This window comes from Papio anubis, chromosome 3 (assembly GCF_008728515.1).
Source record: "Papio anubis isolate 15944 chromosome 3, Panubis1.0, whole genome shotgun sequence".
Lineage (NCBI taxonomy): Eukaryota > Metazoa > Chordata > Mammalia > Primates > Cercopithecidae > Papio > Papio anubis.
Window position 1 is genome coordinate 86,223,864 of NC_044978.1, and position 23,402 is coordinate 86,247,265.

General features: G+C 42.6%; 1 protein-coding gene and 1 long non-coding RNA gene across 17 annotated transcripts in view; one reads left to right on the forward strand and one right to left on the reverse strand.

Annotated features, from left to right (window-relative positions):
- Positions 1-23,402, forward strand: part of UBE2D3 (ubiquitin conjugating enzyme E2 D3) — a 71,413-nt gene that overhangs the window by 19,533 nt on the left and 28,478 nt on the right. For 2 of the 15 annotated variants that reach the window (XM_009207276.4, XM_003899032.5), the window contains exons 1-2: positions 20,181-20,290; positions 21,169-21,320. The exons of 2 other annotated variants lie outside the window; for them this stretch is intronic. In XM_009207276.4, coding sequence (XP_009205540.1) covers positions 21,297-21,320 — 24 coding nt within the window. In that variant the 5' untranslated portion in view covers positions 20,181-20,290; positions 21,169-21,296. Of the gene's footprint in view, positions 1-19,625; positions 20,435-20,960; positions 21,321-23,402 lie in introns of those variants that run through there. 11 more of the 15 variants (XM_009207272.4, XM_003899026.4, XM_003899027.5 and 8 more) reach the window with 10 other exon arrangements.
- On the reverse strand, positions 5,112-19,597 carry LOC108586032. Of its 2 annotated transcripts, none has more exons than XR_004182744.1 (3): positions 19,483-19,597; positions 18,318-18,444; positions 5,112-5,885 (listed from the first exon to the last, which is right to left on the reverse strand). It is a non-coding gene; the product is annotated as an uncharacterized LOC108586032 (long non-coding RNA). The 2 variants fall into 2 exon arrangements; XR_004182745.1 differs by lacking the exon at positions 19,483-19,597 and adding an exon at positions 18,581-19,476.

Sequence of the window (23,402 nt, forward strand, 5' to 3'; positions counted from 1 at the left end):
TATACTACTTAACATTTGGAGATCTTTAAGTTTTTGACAAAAATGGCCTTCAGAGACATTTTGGAGATCTTTTCTGTAGTGCCTGTTTAAGTCACTTGCCCACATTTCTGTTGGGTTGTCAGTCTTTTTCTTATTGATTTTTAGGAATCATTTATATATTCTGGATATGAGTTCTTGGTCAAATATATATGTGGCCAGTATCTTTTCTTACAATTTGGTTTGTCTTTTTGTAATGGTGCCTTGATAAACAGAATTAGTAATGTAATACATTGTAACAGTATCTTTCCTTTTTTTTTTTTTTTTTTTTGTGACGGGGTCTCTCTCTGTCACCCAAGCTGCAGTGTAGTGGCACAACCAGGGCTCACTGTAGCCTCAACCTCCTGGGGTCAGGTGATCCTCCTACCTTAGCCTCCCAAGTAGCTGGGACTACAGATGTGTGCCACCACACCCAGCTAGTTTTTTTGTACTTCTTGTAGAAACGGGGTTTTGCCATGTTGTCCCAGCTAGTCTCAAACTCCTGGGCTTGCCTCAGCTTCTCAAAGTGCTGGGATTACATGCATGAGCCACCATGCCCAGCCTTCTTAAATTATTTTTAATCTGTCCTCTATTTCCTCTTAAGACTCTAAAGACATGGTAATGTGCAACAGAAATTATTACAGGAAATGGACCCTCAAGTAAGATTTTGAGATTGGATTGGATACACACACACACACACACACATGCACACATAAAATCAATCAGAGGAATAACCTCGTTGCTATAAGCAAAGAGACTACAGACTACAGGTAATCCATGGCTTACAGTATTTTAGTTTTTTTGTGTGACCATAGCTCACTGTAGCCTCAACCTCTTAGGCTCAAGCAATCCTCCTGCCTCAGCCTCCTGAGTAGCTGGGGCTATAGGTGTGCACTACCATACCCAGCCAATTTATATTTTATTTATTTATTTATAAGATGGAGTTTTGCTCTTGTCACCCAGGCTTCAGTGCAATGGTGTGATCTTGGCTCACTGCATCCTCCGCCTCCCGGGTTCATGCGATTCTCCTGTCTCAGCTTCCCCAGTAACTGGGATTATAGGCACCCGCCACCACGCCCAGCTAATTTTTGTATTTTTAGTAGAGACAGAGTTTTACCATGTTGGCCAGGCTGGTCTTGAACGCCTGACCTCAGGTGATCCACCCGCCTCAACCTCCCAAAGTGCTGAGATTACAGGTGTGAGCCACCGTGCTCGGCCTGTTTTTATTTTTTTGTAGAGACAGTCTCACTATATTGCCTAGGCTGGTCTTGAACTCCTGAGCTCCAGTGATCCTCCTGCCTTTGCCTCCCAAAGTGCTGGGATTACAGGAAGGAGTCACTGCACTCAGCCAGTTTGCAGTAGTATTATGATTAACAGTAACAACATGAAATTAAGTGAAGCAGGTAAGGAGTGTATCACCATGGTAACCATAGTAATTATAAAGATTATAGATCCATCTGGCTTTTCTTATGGTCCGAAACAGAAAGTACTTAACCCGTTTATGTCAGAGATTGCAATTTTTTGAATTTTTGCATGAGTGAAAACTCAGACCTTGGCGATGACCTTGAGCAGTAGGCTATAAATAATTCCCACATGCTTAGCATTCCAATAATGGAGCACTAGGCATAAGTGGGTTAAGGGGCATGGTGGCTCATACCTGTAGTCCCCTATCTGGGAGGCTGCAGTGGGAGGATCTCTTGAGGCCAGGAGTTTGAGATGAACCTGGGCAACACTGCAAAACCCCATTTCTAAAAAAATTTTTTTTAATTAGCTGGGCATGGTAGCACACACCTATTGTCCCAGCAACTCAGGAGGCTGAGGCAGGAGGGTTGTCTAAGCCCAAGAGTTTGAGGCTGCAGTGAGCTATGATCATGCCACTGCACTAAAGCCTGGGTGATAGAGGGGGACCCTATCTCTAAGAAAAAGAAAAGAAAAATACATAAGAAAAACATAAAAACTACAATTAAGACTGTATGTTGTGACCAGGCGCAGTGGCTCACACCTGTAATCCCAGCACTTTGGGAGGCTGAGGTGGGTGGATCACTTGAGGCCAGGAGTTCAAGACCAGCCTAGTTAACATGGTAAAACCCCATCTCTACGAAAAAATACAAAAATTAGCTGAGTGTGGTGGCGCATGCCTGTAGTCCTAGCTACTTGGGAAGCTGAGGCATGAGAATCACTTGAACCCACAAACAACAACAACAACAAAAAGAAAATGACTCTATGTGGAGCATCAAAACTCCACTACAGGTCTGAAGGAATTGATTATCTTCTGTAATCACTGGGCAGATATGGTAGATTTGTAGTATCAATTACATGCTTAATTCTTCCCCTTTCCTATTCTAACGTTGGAACATTGGTGGGGGGAGTGGGGTCCTAAGACATAGGATAGGGATGTTTGAGCAGAGAAAAATGAAGCTGAAAACTCTGAACATCCATCTTCCCCTAAATCTCTTTCTGAGGAAACCAGCCTCCTATGCATAGAGGCTTCCAGTGATTGCACTTGGGCAAGCTCCTTCACAAGCTGATACATGCTTTCCTCAGAACTTACCAGCTGGGGCTAGGCACGGTAGCTCAGGCCTGTAATCCCAGCCTTTGGGAGGCTGAGGTGGGAGGACTGCTTGAGCCCAGGAGTTCAAGACTAGCCTAGGCAACACAGCAAGGCTCTGTCTCTAAAAAAAAAAAAAAAAAATTTTTTTTAATTAGCCATGCATGGTGGTTTGTGCCTGTAGTCCCAGCTACTCAGAAGGTTGAGCCCAGGCGTTCAAAGTTGCAATGAGCCATGATCACACCATTGCACTCCAGTCTGAACAACAAAGCAAGACCCTTCCTGTCTCCAAAAAGTAATAATAAAATAAAGAATTTACCCTTACTACCTATTAGTGCCTCCAGTTATATCCCAACATAGCCGAAGTATGAGGCCTTCTCTGGACAGAGAAAGCCTACCTAGGAAAACTAAAGGCCTTGCCATTTTAATCAGTGGGAACTTAGACAGCATATATGGGAATACATTTAAGGTTAGATCATGGCAAATTTATTGGCATGGGTGCACTTACCTAAGAATCAAGAGTTAATATTTTGGCATTAATAATTTGGTAGGATAAGGCTTAAATTCAGTAATAGCCTATAAATAAGATGGCCAAAATGCCAGAAATTCCTGGGCATATTGTAGAGGAGAAAACACAAAGGCTCCTTAGCCACTGTTAATTTTCACCATGTCATTAAGGAATGCAGTGATGATGGAAGCACTACCATTTCACAAGGAGCTCTAAAGTAGCTGTCTTTGTTGTCAAGAGATGATGGTGGTGAACACTGTAGTGGAACTGGGTTTGCTGATCTTAGTGGGAACATTAGAATCCCAAGGCAATAGAGGACACATAATAGCATATAAATATCAGACACAGGCTGGACACAGTGGCTGACGTCTGTAATCCCAGCACTTTGGGAGGCCGACACAGGCAGATCACTTGAGGCCAGGAGTTCGAGACCAGCCTGACCAACATGGTGAAACTTCATCTCTAGTAAAAATACAAAAATTAGCTGGGTGTGGTAATGCATGCCTGTGGTCTCAGCTACTCAGGAGGCTGAGGCAAGAGAATGGCTTGAGCCTGGGAGGTGGAGGTTGCAGTGAGCTGAGATCATGCCACAGCACACACAGCACAGGGCACACACAGCACACACACAGTCACACACACACATATATATACACACACACACATATATATCTCTCTGAGACAAAGTAGGCACAATTACCAAAATAAGTCAGAGGAGAGAACGTTAACCAGAGTATTTTGACCCACAGGGAAAAGTGATAATGGCTAACTGATCATGAGGTCCCTGGAAATAAAATACATTAGTAACCTACCAAGGTGCTGCTTGACATATATAGGTGGAAAAATTCTTGTGTTTTTGTAGTAAAATTTGAAGCATCTCATCTAGCTCCCAGACTTGGTACTCCTTCACTGATGGAAAGAGACTGGATCCTTTGACGAAAGGGGCAATGCAATCACAGCTGTATACCATGAATTGTTCCCTAATCCAGTGGGGTTCCCAAACTTGTCTGCACATTAGAACACCTTAGGATTCTAAAGCCCAGGCCACAACCCAGACTAATTAAATAATAATCTTGGGGAAGACCCAGGCAGTGTTTTTTCAAGTTCCCCAGATACTTCCAGTGAGCAGACATATTGGGAGAATCATTGCTCTAAGCCTTTTCCATAGGGACCAGTGACCATTCACTAGAGAAAGGTAAATATCCAAAAATCTTTTTTTTTTTTTTTTTTTTTTTTTTTTGAGACAAGGTCTTGCTCTGTTGTCACCCAGGCTGGACTGCAGTGGCATAATCTCAGCTCACTGCAACCTCTGCCTCCCAAATAGCTGGGACTACAGGCGTGCACCACCTCTCCCAGTTAGTTTTCTGTATTTTTGGTAGAGATGGGGTTTCGGCATCTTGGCCAGGCTGGCTGAAATTCTTAAGGCACTGTCTCTTAACTTGTACTAATACTAGAAACCCAAAACTCTACCTTGGACGACTAGTCAGAATAGGGGACCTACGGAAGTCAAGTGATGGAATCTTGGCCTGGCTGTGGCTGACAGTGGATCCAGAAGGACCCATACTGTGGTTACTTCTCAAGTCCTAGATGTGTAGTAGTGATATATATCTTTTAATAACAATCTTTATTTTGGTTTCCTGATCCATGGAGGGATTGCTATTATGGTGGAAAGCGCTACACAGCAGCTTAGGTCTGCCTTCTACCACTCCTCATTAAGATAGTGAAGGAAAAGCAGGGATATACCCTGAAGAAATGGCAGAGATTGGCCAAGCACAGTGGCTCATGCCTGTAACGCCAGTACTTAGGGAGGCCAAGGCAGGAGGATTACTTGACCCCAGGAGTTTGAGACCAGCCTATATAACATGGCAAGACTCCATTTCTACAAAACATAAAAAGCAAAATAGAAAAACCAAAAGAAATTGTAGAGATTAGTGCCACCATGCTGCTATGGTGATTCATACCACATTCCCATTTAAATTTCCTGTGGCCACCAGATGCATCATAGAGAATGAAAGTATAAAAACCAGATGGCTAGTGAAGAATGACAGTGGACTGCAAACTTTAATTAGGTAGGGATGCCAATTATGGTTGCTGTTCTAGGTGTGGTATCTTCTTTGGAAGAAATTAATATACATCTTGACATGATACTGATATTGATCTGGAAATGTCCCCCCACCCCAATTCTAATTATAAGGAGAATCAGAAACAGACTAAATTTAAATAGGAGGAACAACAGTAAGTCCTTACTGTCTTGTCTCAGGCTACATCAACTCTCCTGTTCTCTATATTGTATGAAGGGACCTTGATGGTCTTGCTATTCCATAGAACATCACACTGATTTATTAGAGTCATGAAATTATATTAAATAAAACTGATGAGCAGAAGTAGGCAGCATTCTACATGCTTTGGTAAGACATACGCATGCTAGAAGGTGCAAGATGAACCTTGAAAAACTTCCAGGACTTGTCACAGGTTTCTAGGGGTCCAATGGCCAGAGAGATGTTTGGATATCCACAATATCCATACTTTTTTCTCTTCGTTAACTGATCAGAGGGAACTCCTTATGATGACAGTTTATGTGGGTTGAGGGAGAAGTGCTGAAGGATTAGAGGCAGGTACTATAGGAGTCTGAGTCACCTGCTCATTCATGGTTCCAGTCCCATATGTAGTGCACTGCTCCTGTGCTCATCCAGTTGTACAGTTTGGTTGAGTCAAATAACAACAAGTCATGATGGGCAGTTTGATTCACACAGTCACTTGATAACCCATGGTCGGGTGTTACATCTCTTCCAGGTACCAGTAGCAAATCAAGGGGTGCTTTTCAAAGAAAAAACAAAATGAATCAAAACCATGGCTAAGGAAGATACAGTCTTACTCCTAAACCTTAAATTAAGGTCTATGTTATAATTCTTGTACTGAAACTTGCCAGAGGCTTCATATAACATCTCTCCTACATTAACTTCCAATACCATTGAGTCTACAGGACCATAAAGCCTAAGTCTGAGCCCTACCCCACGCAAAACTGGTAATTTTTTTTGAGACGGAGTCTCACTCTGTTGCCCACACTGGAATGCAGTGGCAAGATATCAGCTCACTGCAACCTCTGCCTCCCAGGTTCAAGCGCTTCTCCTGCCTCAGCCTCCTGAGTAGCTGGGATTACAAGCATGCACCACCACTTCCAGCTATTTTTTTTATTTTTAGTAGAGATGGAATTTCACCACGTTGGGCAGGCTGGCCTTGAACTCCTGACTTCAGGTGATTCACCCACCTCGACCTCCCAAAGTGCTGGGATTACAGGTGTAAGCCACCATGCCTGGCCAAAACTGGTAGTCTTATAGTTACAGTTAAGCCTCTGAGAACAGCTTACCCAATTGTACTGTGTTTTGTTGTCTCCAAATCTAAAGATGCCTGCCACATGTTTTGCCTTTTTCTTTGTTGTGATAGTGGAAAATATAACTTGTCACTAACAAGTGCCTTTAAATAGGGGTGGGTGTTTGGTTTTGGTCTAGCTTTTCTAGTTGTTCACAGCAGAAGTATGATCAAAACCACTGAGTTCTTAATTATCAGAAGCGAAACTTGAGGGGTTTTTTGTATTTTTTTTTTTAAGACACTTTCTGTTGCTCAGGCTGGAGTGCACTGGCCTCATCATAGCTCACTGCAGCTTTGAAATCCTGGCCTCAATTGATTCTCCCACCTCAGCCTCCTTGAGTAGCTGAGATTACAGGCTTGTACCACCATGCCCGGCATTTTTTTGTTTTGTTTTGTTTTTTTCTGGTAGAAACAGGGTCTCACTATGTTGCCTAGGCTGGTCTCAAACTCCTGGTCTCAAGTGATTCTCCTGCTTTGGCATCCCAAAGCACTGCGATTACAGACATGAGGCACCTCACCCAGCAAAGAGGACTCTTTTTTTTTTTAATATCAAAAACTTTACTCCCTCAGTCAAAATACACAAGGTAGCTGTTGTGCATATATGTAGTCTATAGATAATGCTTGGTACATAAATATCTAGGTCTATGGCAATAACTGTTACTTAGGGACTCAAAGTAGGTTTGAGTCCCTCAAAGCAGCTCAAAGAAGGTTAACACTGCTAAAAGCAAAGGCATACTCTTAGAAAAGTAAAGGTATGTTCCAAAGAATATGATCACAGTTCAGTAAGCGATACCCTGTATAAAAGCAGAGATAAAGTTTTTCTCCTCTATACAACAAGACATGATTGAAAAGTTCTTATTGTGCTATATTATAATGAAAGCTGTGTTTAATTTAATGGTGATCTGCAAGATAGTCTGGAGAAGGAAAAGCAGAGGCAGAGAAGCCCACTATGAATTTTTTTTTTTTTTTTTTTTTTTTTTTGAGACGGAGTCTCGCTCTGCCGCCCAGGCTGGAATGCAGTGGCCAGATCTCAGCTCACTGCAGGCTCCGCCTCCCGGGTTCACGCCATTCTCCTGCCTCAGTCTCCCGAGTAGCTGGGACTACAGGCGCCCGCCACCTCGCCCGGCTAGTTTTCTGTATTTTTTTTTTTTTTTTTTAGTAGAGACGGGGTTTCACCGTGTCGGCCAGGATGGTCTCGATCTCCTGACCTCGTGATCCGCCCGTCTCGGCCTCCCAAAGTGCTGGGATTACAGGCTTGAGCCACCGCGCCCGGCGCCCACTATGAATTTATAGTAATGGACCAAATATGAGTTGAGAGGCATCATAGTATAATGAAAAGAATGTTTACATTAGAATCATAGGACTGGTAATAATGACTGATCCTGTTACCTTGGGCAAGTCATTTAACCTGTCTGATTCTGCATCCTTATTTATATGTCACTCACCTTGTAGTGACCTTGTAGGCCCTCAATACTTGAGTGATGAAATGTCAATCACTTCTGCTTAACTCAGAGTGATTATATAATGATGAAAATCTTTTAAAATGTATAAACTTATACAATTTAAGGTGTAATATGCATTGAAGGCCTAAATAAGTAGAAAGGGACACTTATAAGGAAAGGGAAGGATGAAAGATAAAGATGACTCCAATATACTGAATCTCAGTCTTGGTGACTGGAAAAGTATATTCACTTAAGTAGACTGGTTAGGAGAGTAACTGAGTTTTGGAAATCTGGACAAGGTTAGGGAAAAAATAGTGATTTATTTAAATTGTCAAGATGTTCAGCAGTAACTAAAAACTGAACAACGAAGTTATTCTTAATATATGTAATAGCTTCCTATTACATACATTAGTTTCATATATTCTTAGGTATTTTTCATATGAGAATATTCTCTCTCCTCCATAAAACTTTATGTTCTTAGAGAAAGAGGTTATCTCCTGGGGAATCTGTATTCCCTCATTTAAAAGTAAACCACCTATATCCACTAAAGTTCCCTCTGTTCTGTCCAATTTATTGGTAAACAAATTACATAGGGCATTGACTGGTTTAAAGATTATTTGTTAGTTCCTTTGGTCCTTCCAGTTTAATACCAAATTGCTATACTTTTTTTTTTTTTTTTTTTTAAGAGTCTTGTTCTGTCACCCAGACTGGAGTGCAGTGGCACGATCTCAGCTCACTGCAGCAACCTCTGCCTCTTGGGTTCAAGCAATTCTCCTGCCTCAGCCTCCCAAGTAGCTGGGACTACAGGTGCCTGCCACCATGCCTGGCTAATTTTTGTACCAAACTGCTATACTTTTTAAAAACAAAATGATATACAATAGTTTACATATTTATGAGGTATATGAGCTATTTTGTTACCTTGACTGTATACATCACCTCGAATATTTCTCATTTCTAAGGGCTGGGAACATTTCAAGTCTTCTCTCCTAGCTATTTTAAAATATAAAAAGCATTCACTGTTACTAACTATAGTTACCCTACTCTGCTGTTAAACATTCCTTTGTTCCATAGCTCACTGTATGTTTGTACCTATTCACCAACCTCTCTTCATCCCCCCCCCACCCAGACACCTTTCCCAGCTTCTGGCAACCATCATTCTACTCTCTGCCTCCATGAGATCAACATGTTTAGCTTCCACATGAGTGAGAGAACATGTGATATTTGTCATTGTGTGCCTGGCTTATTTCACTTAACACAATAACCTCCAGTACCTTCCATGTTTCTGCAGAGGAAATGATTTCCTTCTTTTTTATGGCCAAATAGTATTCATCATGTATAATATAGGTAACACATTTTCTTTATCCATTCATCTGTTGATGGGCACTTAGGTTGATTCTGTTCTTTGCTACTGTGAATAGTGCTACATTGAACTGATTTATTTTCCTTTGAATAAATACACAATAGTGGGATTGACAGATCATATGGCAGTTCTTTCAGTTTTTTGGGAAATACTATGTTTCCATAGAGGCTGTACTAATTTACATTCCCACTGACAGTGTAAAAGAATTTTCTTCTGCATCCTTACCAGCATCTGTTATTTTCTGTCTTTTTAGTAATAACCACTCTGTCATAGGTGATACCTTATTATGGTTTTCATTTACATCTTTCTGATGATTAGTGATATTAAGCATTTTTAATATACTTATTGGGCATTTATGTCTTCTTCTGAGAAATGTTTATTCATATCCCTTGCCCACTTTTAATGCGTTTTTTTTTTTACTGTTAAGTTCCTTGTATATTCTTGACATTAGTCCCTTGTTGGATTAATAGTTTGTAAATATTTTCTTCCATACAACAGGTTATCTCTTTACTCTGCTGTTTTCTTTGCTAAGCTTTTTAGTTTAATATAATCCAATTTGGCTATTTTTGTCTTTGCTTTTTGTGCTTTTGAGGTCTTAGCCGTAAAATCTTTGCCTAGACCCAATGTCCTGAAGTGGTTTTCCTGTTTTCTTCTAGTAGTTTTATAGCTTCAGGTCTTACATTTATGTCTGAACTCTTCTTTATGTGCATCACTCTAAACAGTTTTTACTACTAGCACCTTGTAAAGCATAAAGCAAATGCCTTATTCAAAATCATATGAGGCCAGGTGCGGTAACTCACACTGTAATCGTGGCACTTTGGGAAGCCGAGGCGGGCAGATTGCTTGATCCCAGGAGTTCAAGACAAGCCTGGGCAATATGGTGAAACCCTGTTTCTACAAAAGATAAAAAAAAAAAATTAGCTGGATGTGGTGGCAAGTGCCTGTAGTCCCAGCTCCTTGGTGGGGGTGGCTGAGGTGGGAGGATCACTTGAGCCTGGGAGGTTGAGGCTGCAGTGAGCCATGATGGCGCCACTGCACTCCAGCCTAGGTGACAGAGTGAGACCCTGTCTCAAAAAAGAAAGAAGAAAGTGATATGATACATTTCTTTCTTTTACATTTTAAATGTATATGCCTTTCATTTAGACCCTAAAGTATAAGACAGTTTATATTCCATATAAAATCCTTAGTTTCTCCCAGTTTTTAAAAAATGTAATTATAACAGCTATTCAACCTTAGCGTAGATTTATCTTTTATACTAAGAATTTCCCTTCCCTCCCTCTCCCCGCAAGTTTATTTGGCTTTCTCTGGACTGCTACAGTATTTTACTGAATCTGTCTGGGAACTTAAATTCCTAACAACATCCAGAAGCTTCAGTAACTCTGGACAAAAAGAGCTTCATCCATTAAAAAGCTGATTTGGGCGTCAGAAAAAAACTCTCCTCTTGTATCGTCTTTTGCTCCCTCACGTGAATAGAATTTTGGTTAGATAGAGCTATTTGCCTTTCCTTTTTTTTTTTTTTTTTGCCCAGCACAGTTTTGTTTAGCATCCTTTCTAGTTCTACTTCAAATGTAACATTTTATGCTTTTACTTGAGACCACAGAACTACTGTATTAGTATCCCCCCTTATCCAGTAGTCAAACTTTGCCTTTCTCTACCTTAGAGAATTTGGAAGTAAGGAAAACATTGAACACCAAGAAAACTAGGTGTTACAAGCTTTATTCTGTAACAAAAATATTTCTTTTTGAGAGTTAAGTGTCTCACAAAGGTAAACTCTCCATCTAACTGATGCCTCGATTATTCATTACTGCTGACAGAAGTCAGTCAACTTGAAGGGTCATGTCATCACAAGTGTGCTGGTAAAAAAATGTTTAACAACTAGCCTGAATAAGGGAGCAGCAGGCAGAGATCTGATCTGTGGTGTTTGCAAATTTCCCTAGGGTAAGTACTCCTATGTGGTACTGTGTCATGTTGCCAAAGAACATCACTGAACACAGAGCTGGGAAGAGGTGCACACTATCAAACTGTAATACTTCCACCATGCAGATACAATAGACATAACCACAAAAACACGGAACATAGTCAAAGGTATAGCATACCTCAGAGATACTGTGGATTTAGTTCTTGTGAATTTTTCCATTTCCTAGTGCATATGAAAATTACATTTATGCTATATTAAATGTGCAATAGCATTATGTCTAACACAACTGTACAAACATTTTTTTTGAGATGGACTATTGCTCTGTCACCAGGTTGGAGTGCAGTGGCAAGATCATGGCTCACAGCAGCCTCAACCTCCCAGGTTCCAGCAATCCTCCCACCTCAGCCTCCCAAATATCTAGGACTACAGCTATTATAGAAAATTTTAGAAAAAATATTTTTTTTTTTTTGAGATGGAGCCTCACTCTGTCACCCAGGCTGGAGAGCAGTGGTACGATCTCGGCTCACTGCAAGATCACTGCTCCACCTCCCAGGTTCATGCCATTCTCCTGCCTTAGCCACCCGAGTACCTGGGACTACAGGCGCCCGCCACCACGCCTGGCTAATTTTTTTGTATTTTTAGTAGAGATGGGGTTTCACCGTATTAGCCAGGATGGTCTCGATCTCCTGACCTTGTGATCTGCCTGCCTCAGCCTCCCAAAGTGCTGGCATTACAGGTGTGAGCCACTGCGCCCTGCCGAAAAATTCTTTTTTTTTTTTTTTGAGACAGAGTCTTGCTCTGTCTCCCAGGCTGGGGTGCAGTGGCCGGATCTCAGCTCACTGCAAGCTCCGCCTCCCGGGTTTAGACCATTCTCCTGCCTCAGCCTCCTGAGTAGCTGGGACTACAGGCGCCCGCCACCTCGCCCGGCTAGTTTTTTGTATTTTTTAGTAGAGACGGGGTTTCACTGTGTTAGCCAGGATGGTCTCGATCTCCTGACCTCGTGATCCACCCGCGTAGGCCTCCCAAAGTGCTGGGATTACAGGCTTGAGCCACCGCGCCCGGCCCGAAAAATTCTTTGTAGAGACAGGATCACTGTGTTGCCTAAGCCTGTCTCAAACTCCTGGACCCAAGCGATCCTCCCACCTCAGCCTCCCAAAATGCTGGGATTACAGGCACGAGCCATTGCACCTGGCCTGTACATACTTTAACTAAAAAATACTTTATTGCTAAAACATACTAACAAAGTGAGCACATGCTGTTGGAAAAATGGCACCACAAATTTGCTCAATATGGGCTGCCACAAACTTGCAATTTGTAAAATACACCATATCCATGAAGTTCAATAAAATGAGGTATGTCTGTAGTAGAATAACTAGGAAGTGAGTTTTGAGTATTATTGAGCTTTATTTAATAGATTTTAATATAATTGTCAGTTTCTATAATTAATTTTTAATAATGGTTGTGTTTAACAATAAGCCTGCAAAATTCCTAAAATTTTAAAATTGACCCTTGTAAGCTGTTCCAAGCCAGCTCTATCACACTACTGCCTATACTCTTAATTGTGAAGGTCACTTAGGGACTAGTCAATATGGGTTGAGGTGGTTCTGCTAGCTAATAATTTAAAAAATAGATATAGTGTGACTGTTCTTTTAGAAGCTGTCTAGCAGGTTTCACTCAAAAACTCACACACAAAAAATTGACCTAATACTCAGATTTATATAGTGAAACCTTAAATTTTGCTATCTCGCAAAGTAAAGTTTGTCATGCTTTTTCATATTCCTCCAGGTATATGTTACCTTGTTATGACTTTATTAGTTAAAAAAAATTTAAGGCCACTCCCATATGTGTCACCTGTAAATAAATACTGGCAAAAGGAATACAATAAACAATGGGGAAAAAAACCAGACAGACATTTCAGCAAAGAAGATATGTGGATGACAAAGAAACAAAGCAGCACATGAAAAGATGCCAATATCATTAGTCACTAGGAAAATGCAAATTAAAATGACAATGAAATACCACTACACACCTATTACAATGGCCAAAATTGAAAAGACTAATCCTAACCAGTCAGGAGAAATTGGAACACTCATATATAGCTTGTGGGACCATAAAGTGGTAAAAAAACACTTGGGAAAGCAGTTTGGCAGTTTCTTAAAAAGTTAAACACATATCTACCATATGATCTAGCTATTCCACTCCTAAGCTACTTACTCAAGAGAAATTAAAACATATGCCCATATAAACACTTATACAGAATGTTCGTAGTAGCCCTATGTGTAATAAGACAAAAATTGGAACAGGCTGGGTGGAGTGCCTCACTCCTGTAATCCCAGCACTTGAAGAGGCCGAGCTGAGCGGATAACCTGAGGTCAGGAGTTCGAGACCAGCCTGGCCAACATGGTGAAACCCCATCTCTACTAAAAAATAAAAAAATTAGCTGACATGGTGGCGGGCGCCTATAGTCCCAGCTACTCGGGAGGCTGAGACAGGAGAATCACTTGAACCCGGGAAGCGGAGGTTACAGTAAGCCAAGATTGCGCCACTGCACTCCAGCCTGGGTGACAGTAAGATTCAGTCTCAAAAAAAAAAAAAAAACTGGAAACAAACCAAATGTCCACTGACTGGTGAATGGATAAATTGTGGCAAATACATACAATGGAACATTATTTAGCAATAAGAGAATGAGCTACTGAGAGACAACAATATAGGTCTCAAAATAATTATGCTAAGTGAAAAAAGGCAGACAAGAAGGTGTATTGTGATTCAACTTCAATAAAGTTCTAGAAAATGCAAACTAATCTACCATGACAGAAAACAGATCAGAGGTGTCCTGTGGATAAGAAGACAGAGGGGTGGGGGAAGAACAAGAGAAAGGATTTATAAAAGAGCGTAATGAAACTTGTGGTGAAGTTCATTATCTTGATTTTGGTGAGCTTCATGGGTATATATGTATGTCAGCTTATCAAACTGTTTATTTAGGTATGTATAATTTATTGTATGTCAATTATATTTCAATAAAGCTGTTAAAAATATAACAATGTAGCTGTGGTCTGACTGGTAGAATGAGGAAAAGGTAACTGCTTTATGGCTAGACAACATAGTTCCTTTCTTTCAGGGTTAAACTGAAATAGGTTCTTTGGGCAGCTAACAAGCACATATCTGGCTTACATTGAGATGTCAGGCAACTAAAATTCTCATGTTTTTATTACATGTCTGCTGGTAAGCCAGATTCTCTTCCTCTGAGTGCCTGTCTTTATATGTTTATCCCTAATATACTTCATATTATAGTCATCCTCCAGTATCCATGAGGGATTGTTTCCAGAACCACTCCCAGATACCAAAATCCAAGGATGCTTAAATCCATGATATAAAATGCCATAATATTTGCATATAACTTATACACATCCTCCTTAGATTGCTTATAATACTTACTACAATGTAAACACTCTGTAAATATACTGTATTGTTTAGGCAACAGTAACAAGAAAAAAGTATGTATGTTCAGAAAATATGCAATTAAAAATGTGTATTTTGGATCCGCGGTTGGTTGAATCCATGGATGTGGAACTCACAGATCTGGAGGGCTGATTGTATTTGTTTTACATGTTACTATTACTCATAATGAAGTTTCCTCATTGTAATTTAAGATATTTTATATTTGTTAGAATGCTGATTCTGCAGACTGTGATAAGTGAACACTAAGGATACCCACAGAGCCATCAGGGTATCCTGAGAGAGTGGGATTGGAGATGGATGGAAAAGGAGAAAGAATCTGAGTAGGCAAGTTCAAAAATTAGCCAGGCCTAGTGGCATATGCCTATAGTCTCAGCTACTTGGGAAGCTGAGGTGGGAGGACTGCTTGAGCCCTGGAGGCAGAGGCTTCAGTGAGCCAGGATGGTGCTACTGCACTCCAACTTGGGTAATGGAGAGACCCTGTTTCAAAACAAACAAGAGACAAGACAAAAAAAAAATAGTTGAATCTTCGGTTTTTTTGTTTTGTTTTGTTTCAGACAGGGTCTCACTCTGTCATCCAGGCTCAAGTGCGGTGGCCTGATCACAGGTCACTGCAGCCTTGACCTCCTGGGCTCAAGTAATCCTCCCACCTCAGCCTCCCTAGTATCTGGGACTACTGGTGCACACCACGCCATGCTGATTTTTTATTTTCTGTACAGATGGGTTTTGCCATGTTGCCCAAGATGGTCTCTAACTCCTGGGTTTAAGCAATCCACCCTGCCTTGGCCTCCGAAAGTGCTGGGATTACAGCTATGCACCACCACACCGGGCCCTCAATCTTGTGACCTTTTCTATTGGGTCTAATTTGTTAGGTAGGGGCTGGGGGCTGAAGTGGTGGTGGGAGGGAAACCAGGATCAAATGAGCTTTTTAACCCTTTACCCATGGTTTCCCTGCTAGCTGCTTGCTTATAATCATATATAAACACTAAAGTCATACTTGCAGAAATAAAAATCCTTATGGAAACTTAACAGGGTACATATTTATTTTAGGAACAAAAGTATAAGAAAAGTTGAATCTTGTGAAACTGCTCTTCTCCATAGAAAAGGAGGGGAAAGAGTTTACTGGTTTCCGTTAGGAAGCAATTGATAATGGCAGTGGAAAGGAATGTAAATTAATGGATTTGGCACTAAAAAAGAAAGGTATCCCAGCACTAACCCAAAACATACAGTGACACTCAAGAAGGCTGAATGTACAGATTCCTTAACCACCATTCTCCAACTTTCCAAAGCTTTCATCCAACCACTCAAAACGTGATTTTACCCTCAGTCAATTCTACCTATTTGGCTTCAGTACTTGCCCTGAGCCACAGGAATTCTGATGGGCAGAGGGGTAGGTCGGTCCTCCTGTATCAATCTGGAATTCTATGGAGCATTTTCTCATAAGTGTAATATATAAAGGGAGGGTGGGGTTTAAAGCCTTTTGTAGATTGACCTGCAGGCACAACTACTTTTCTATAAGAAATTATGTCCTGAGTTCCAGAATGGGAATGAACCTTAAAATGCTTCTAACCTCTTTAAAGCCCTTTTACTTCCATGTCAGAATCAGATTTATTAATTTATCTGTTCTACCTGCCTAGCATTTATTGACTTGAAAGTCACAAGGTCAAACTTAACAAATTCCACTTTAGGTATGTGACAAAAGGATTTTTATAATCTCTATCTACATCAAACTAAATTTTTTGAATTCTCTACATGAACTTTTTTCCATTTTGTGATTTTAGTAATCTATAATTACTGTAAGCACAGTCCCAGTCACCTTCATTCCCACTTATACTAAGTACTGCCATGTGATTTTAGAGCCTGTGTTTTATTTAGGTTTATGATCTTGTTGGCAACACATAACAGTATTTTGTCTTAGGCAGATGGAACAGAAATAGATAATAAATTCTTTTTTCTGGCCACATGAAAACCAAATGATATCAGTCAATGAATGAACAAAAGTCTCCCAAAGGTTCTAGTAAAGTGGTAAGAGAACGGAGACACAGATCACAGCAGTTAGTACAGACATGGCCAAATTCAAAAGAAATGAAATGTGGCAGTTAGTCCTACATTTGAGCTTCAAGAGGAGATTTGATTTGCAAAAAAAAAAAAAAAAAAAATGTAGCACGTGTTTCCACTGTAAACTTTAGTTTCATAGTTCTTTAAGAGCTAAACACATAGGAAGTTCATACTATTATGTTTCAAGTTATTTTATTAGAATATCATATTTTGTTTTTTTTCTATAAACTTTTTTTTTTTTTTTTGAGACAGGGTCTCACTTTCACCGAGGCTAGAGTGCAATGGTGCGATCATGGCTCACTGCAGCCTTGATCTTCTGGGCTCAAGGGATCCTCCCACCTCAGCTTCCAGAGTAGCTGGGAACACAGGCACATGCCACTATGCCTAATTTTTTTGTAGAGACACAGTTTCATCATGTTGCACAGGCCAGGCTGATCTCAAACTCTTGGACTCAAGCGATCCTCCTGCTTTGGCCTCCCAAAGTGCTGGAATTACAGACATAAGCCACTGTGCCTGGTTTGATTTTATTGTAACATTCTAATAAAAGTAACTGGAGGGAGAATCCCCCCAAAATATTTTTTAGGCAAGCTTGACCCAGTAAATAAACTAAATTTACTTCCTGTACTGAGAATCCCTCCCGAAATATTTTTTAGGCAAGCTCGACCCAGTAAATAAACTAAATTTATTTCCTGTACTATCTCTTCTTAGTGCAACTATTTCAGATCTTTCTCACATTTCTTCTGGATTATTTCATTGACATCCTGTTTTTCTTGCCTCTAGTCTTCATCCCAATACATACTTTGGGCACATGCTTCAACACTGCTATCACAGTTATTTTTTTGCCATCAAAATCTGATCAAGCCATTTTTGTTAAAAATTCAATTCCTCTATCCCATCCCATCCCCTTCGGAATAAAAGGCCCTCAAGATCTCCAGTCAAGTCTTTCAAATCTGTCTTGTACCCTCATCTTTTCTGTCTTCTCATTCTCTCCTTGCCGCTCCCCCCGCCATCTCAACCTCCCAATACTGCAGCCAAAGTTTTTCTAGTTTCAAAAACTTACCAAGTCAACTCTGAGACTTTGCATGCTGTTTCCCCTGCCTAGGAGCCTCCCTCACAATTTTTTTTCCAACTTTGCCTTGCTCCCTTTTTTTCATTTAATACAACTCTCTTCCTCAGAGAAACTTTCCCTGACCACCCCCAGCTGAGTTCAGTACATTAATACTGCTCGCCCAGACTGGAGTGCAGTGGTGTGATCTCGGCCCACCGCAACCTCTGCCTTCCAGGCTCAAGTGATTCTCCCGCCTCAGCCTCCCGAGCAACTGGGATTACAGGCGCCTGCCACCACACCCAGCTAATTTTTATATTTTTAGTAGAGATGGGGTTTCATCATGTTGGCCAGGCTGGTCTCGAACTCCTGACCTCATATGATCCACCCGTCTCAGCCTTCCCAAAGTGCTGGGATTACTAGGCGTGGCCATTATTACTACTATACATTTGTTTCACACTATGGCCAGTTAATGTCTGTCTGGTTACTTTAATAACTGACATTTATACAACACTGTAGAGGCTACAGTATCCTTTCACATATATTATGATACTTAAACCCCACAATCACCCTATGAGAAAGGATAGTTATTATTACTTACTTTGGCGGTGAAGAAACGGGGTCAGAAAATAACCAGGCCAGTATCAAACAAATGGGAAGCAATAACAAATCTGGGTTCCTCCCTCCACCTTCATGCCTAGTCCTGTGCTTTTAGTATATTTGGCTAGCTAGGAGAGAAAACATAGATTATTCAGGGAGGAGGGAGGGGCCAGAGGTGAGCCTCAAGAGCAGTTAGGCCATGAGGTAAGCACTTCAGGGCGTTGCTACTCACGGGGTGGTTCAGACTAGAAAAATCTGTATCACCTGGGCGCTAGTTAGAAATGTAGGCGCTCAGGCTCCACCTCTGCCCTACCAAATCAAAGCCGCATTTTCAACAAAACCCCAGGTGGTTCCTGTGGACGTTAGTTTGAGAAGCACTGCTTCACTAGTGACACTACATAGCCACTTGAACAGTATACATTAGACCACTTATATTCATCATTGTTGACGTGTTGTTTTTATTAGGTAAAACTTTCTGCAACAGTTTTCAAATTAAGTGTATTTTTTAAAACAAGTTTATTTTTCCATGTGATTGAAGATCTCCACTTCGATAACTGGGGTCACTAAGGAATGTTAGAAAACCTTAAGCTGGTCAGTGCTTACCCACCTTTAAATTCCTCATAAAAATAAGGTCTTTCTTTTGCCTGAAGGATACACTAGAGAGCATAACTGCCCTCTCTATACTTTAAACCCTTGACTAAAACAGGCCAGTCCTATTAATGTAAATCCCACCTCCCAACTTGGATATTTCAGGAAGTATTGTATTGTTTTTCTGACTCTAAACTCTACCTAATTTCTTAATTAGTCTCAACACTTTCTGACTCAAGAACTGAAACACAGCAACAGAAGCTAAAGGTTGAGAATTTAAGCTTGTTCCCATATCTACACGTTGGCGGATGGCAGCGACTGATTACGGAGACGAGTGAAAACGCTGCCCCTAACACTCTCTGCCCTAGCCTCATCCACTCAATTGAGCCTGAGTCAGCCCGATCCCTGCTCTTCTCTGTACTGCTCCTTCAGTGTCAGAGAGACACTAGACCTCAGCACGTGGGAGCGCTGATGAGCGGCCATCCTGGGTCTATTTAAAACCACTATTCCCATCTTGAGGGGCGCCTACTCCCATAGAATAACCACCCCAAGAAGGCAGGCGAGTAAATACTGCTCACCTGTTCCACCGGAAACCTCAAAATCCCGGCCCAACCTAGACTAAAGGTATCTGGTAATTAATCCTTGGCACCTCCCACCACACACTCCTGATTGGGCGCGTGAGAGAGGGCTGTGTCTGCGCGCGCTCTTACCAGTCCGGGGAATTCCATTTCCTCTTCCAACCACCGGTATAAGCATTCAGGGGCGGTGCTTTCCTGGCAGTGGCCCGCCCCAGTTCGAGCCGGTGCCTTACTGCGTCTCGCGAGATCTTGTACATTATGGGGGCGGAACCCCGTGAAGAAGAGCGCACAAAACTGCTCTTAAGTCATTGCAGAGGTACTGCTTCGGTTAGCCAGCCACGAAGTTCTCGCGAGAGTCGTCTCCTCAATACCAAGTGAGGAAACTGGGGGACGCTGTGGGGAGGGGCGTGGGGCTGGATCGCGCAGCGGCAGCTTCCTTTACCTTCCTCCCATGGTCTCCTTCCGGTTCTCGATGCTTCTCTGAGCCTAAGGGTTTCCGCCACTCGTCTACCCTCCCCCAGCCCATGATCCGCCTCCCTCCCCCGCCCTTCTGGTCCAATCTCCGATCTGTTTAGTAAGAAGGTGCTGTTCCGAGAAGGAGAAGGAAAAGGGCTTGGCACGTATTCACTCGGCCCCGGACGTGGGAAGCAAGCCGTCTGGCTTCGGCCTCACATCGGTCCTGTGCTCGCGACGGCAGCGTTGGCGGACTGATCCGCGGCGGTGAAGAGGCAGGAGGAGGGGGAGGGGCGGAGCGTGGCAGCTGGCAGTAGTTCCGTCAGAGCGGACATCTTGTGGCTGTGTCGTGCGCGTGAGCCCCGTAGGGCCGGGGAGGCACCAGCTGCCGCGCGGGGAGGAGGCCGAGGCCGCAGCTTGAGGGAGGCCCCGGCCCCTCTGTACGCGTGGGTGTGGACGGCTAGGGCAGGGAAGGGAGGCCGGCCCAGTGGCTGGCCGGGTAAGAGGGGTAATGCGGGCCCTGGGCGGCTTGAGCGGCCAGCCTATTGGGTGCGGTGGGGTAGGGTGGGAAGGCTGGAGAAGCCGCGGCCTCTCCTGCTGGAGGAGGAGGAGGGGGAATGGGCGCGTCCTCGCGCCTAAGCCGGAGCCTCAGGGACAGCACGGGCGCGTGGTGGAGGTGGCTGGGCGGGCGCGCGCGGGAGCGCGCTGGAAGGCGGAGTGAGTGTACGGTGGCGTCAGGGGCGACACAGAATAGCTCGCTGCGAGGACAGCAACACACATCAAGCCTCCCTTCCTTTATTTCCTTCCCCTACCCGGCCGCACCTTTGGGCAGAAACCAAAAGCAGCCCGGCGTCCGTCCGGAGTCTTCTGCTTCCCCCTCCCCCCTTGCCTTTCTTTGCCCTAGTGACGCCGGTATAGCGCCGACTAGGCCCCGGCTCCTCCTCTGCTGGGCTCCGGACCCTGCCCCGCACCCACCCCTTTCTCCTACGCCTCTTCCTCTCCCACCCGGGTCTCTTCCTTTCTAGAGGCCGGGAAGTTAAACTTGTAGCCACCACCTCCGCTCTTCCCGTCACCCTCGCCCCCACTTCGGGCCGAAAACACAGTACTGAGGCTGTTGGTGGCTTTGCCACGCCACCCCACCCACCCCGGATCGCGGCCGCCTTAAGGGACCTGGATTCATCAGGGGCTCTCCGGGGCCTGTGCGAGTGCTGATCTGCTCCGTTTTTGCAAAAGGCGCCTGTGTCTGGCAGAGCCGCTGTGAGACGAGACAATCCTGCCCCGCCGCCGGGATAATCAAGAGTTTTGGCCGGACCTTTGAGCATACACCGAGTGAGTGAGGAGCCAGACGACAAGCACACACTATGGCGCTGAAACGGATTAATAAGGTAACCCGCGGGGATAAGGGAATTGGGGTGGTAGTAGAAAAGGAAGGCTCGGGCCAAGAGGAAAGCGTGGGGGTGGAAAAGAAGAATAATTCTGAAAATATTAGTTGGATCACTTCTTCCATTGGGGGGGGATGGAGAACGCGGGATGTACTTCTTGAAGAAATGAAGGTTAAAGTTAGGGAACGGAGAACACTTGTGGCAAGTGAGATGTTATGAGTGTGCTTCAGTGGAATCGGTGCAAATTAGGGGTGGAGGAGAGTGACTTAAGGCGCCTTTATTATTTTATTTTTTTGCTGCTTAAGAGTTCTTCTGGGGGTCCGAATTGCGGAGAGACGCTCCAGCAGATGTCATGGCGCTTCCTATTCTTGGTGCTTGAAAACTTACTTTAGTTGTGAGATCAAGGTTATCTAGGTCTTTTAGCGGGGAGAAAGAAAACTCGGAGGAGAGAAAAAAAATCTGGGGAGTCCCGAACTTGACTGAGGGTCGGGTAGAAGTCTCGCGTATTGAAGGACAGTGAGTGAGTCTAGTAGAAACTCTTCGTCGACTCTGGGCAGGTTACACCGAATAAGTGGGTTTGGGAGGAGATGGAATGACACAGTGTTGCCACTTCCTGTATTTTGTAGTTGCGGCTTTTCACCCGAAGCTATTTATCCGAGGGACACCGGGAACTGATGTAAAAGGTCTTCTGGAAGCTCCCTTTTCCTTTTGGCTGGGGAGTGGGGGTGGATAAGGGGTGCGATGGCAGTAAGGGAAAGCTAGATGTACCTATTTTTGCCTCATTCTATTTAATAACACTGCTGGGGAAGATTCTTTCGTTACTTGAGTGGTTTGATAGTATATTATCGATTTAAGTTGGAAAAAAACTAGGGTTTTTCATAGCTCTGGGAGTGAGCGGAACCTCCACCTCCGGTGGTTTAGTCTCATTTTCTTGCTCTAACTTCTATCCCGCATTTTAAGATGGCGGCTGCTTTAACTGGTTCAGGCTCTTTTCCGGCGTCTCCTTTTCGTAATAATGTGAAATAATATGCTTTATTAAATGTTAACTTTTGTATAGGGTTGTGCACTGCTCTAAGACCCTCTGCTCAAAACTTATCTAAATTCAAACTCTTAGGTTGTATTTCCCTTTTTTGTGACTTGTGTTTGTGTGGTGTGTTTGATTGTTGCACAATCGAGGAGGGTGGAGTATTTACAGCTAACTTGAAAAAAATGTCATGGAATAAATTCAGCCTTACTAGAAAAATGGTGGGGGGGCGGTGAGTGTTAGAAACTTTGGTTTTAATAGATTACTTTTTAAAGAAGAGTTCTGAGAGGAATGGCAAGAACTTGCCTTTACTAAAATAGACCTGATACTACTACATTTGCATTTATTTAATTATGACTGAAGTTTATTTGGCAAGATTGGTGTTTCATGAAAGAGGAAGGTTTAAATCTTCACTCTTAATATATATTGATATGAAATCTTGAATTTTGTTTTAGGCCTTCATTACATCGTTATTTTGGGTTATGCGAAATACAAATTTAAATCTTTGTATTTGCGAAATGAAAGAAAAGAGGAAGAAAAGCTTTTTAGGAGTTAAGAATTAAAGTAAAATATATTATTTTGAAATAATATCCTCTTCCTGTGACCACTTTAAAGGCCAGGAACATATTGGAGAAGCCTAGTTGTATGTTATAGTGTAGTTTACGCAACGAGCATAACATTCAGTACAAATAAAAGTCTATTCTGTTGGAATTAGTTTAGGCCACTAAAATGTGGAGTCGTTCCAGATCCATAGCTTTTTGTGCATGTGGAACAGAACACGTTAAAGGAAGGTCTCACTGATTTTTTTTCTCTTACAGGTCATACCCAGCTGCTGTGACACCAGTTAAATGATTTAAAAGCTTTAGAGAGGCAATGTAACAGTGGCTAAGAGTGTTAACATTGGAGCAGAAATGCTCCAGTTAGAATTCGAGGTCTGGGCAAGTTCTTGTGCCTTTACAAGAAGGGTATCTGTTGTAGTATGAACAATAAATGGCTGTTTGCCTAATATGTACCAGGCACTGTTTTAGACATTGGGTTGGCAGCAGTGAACAAAACAAATT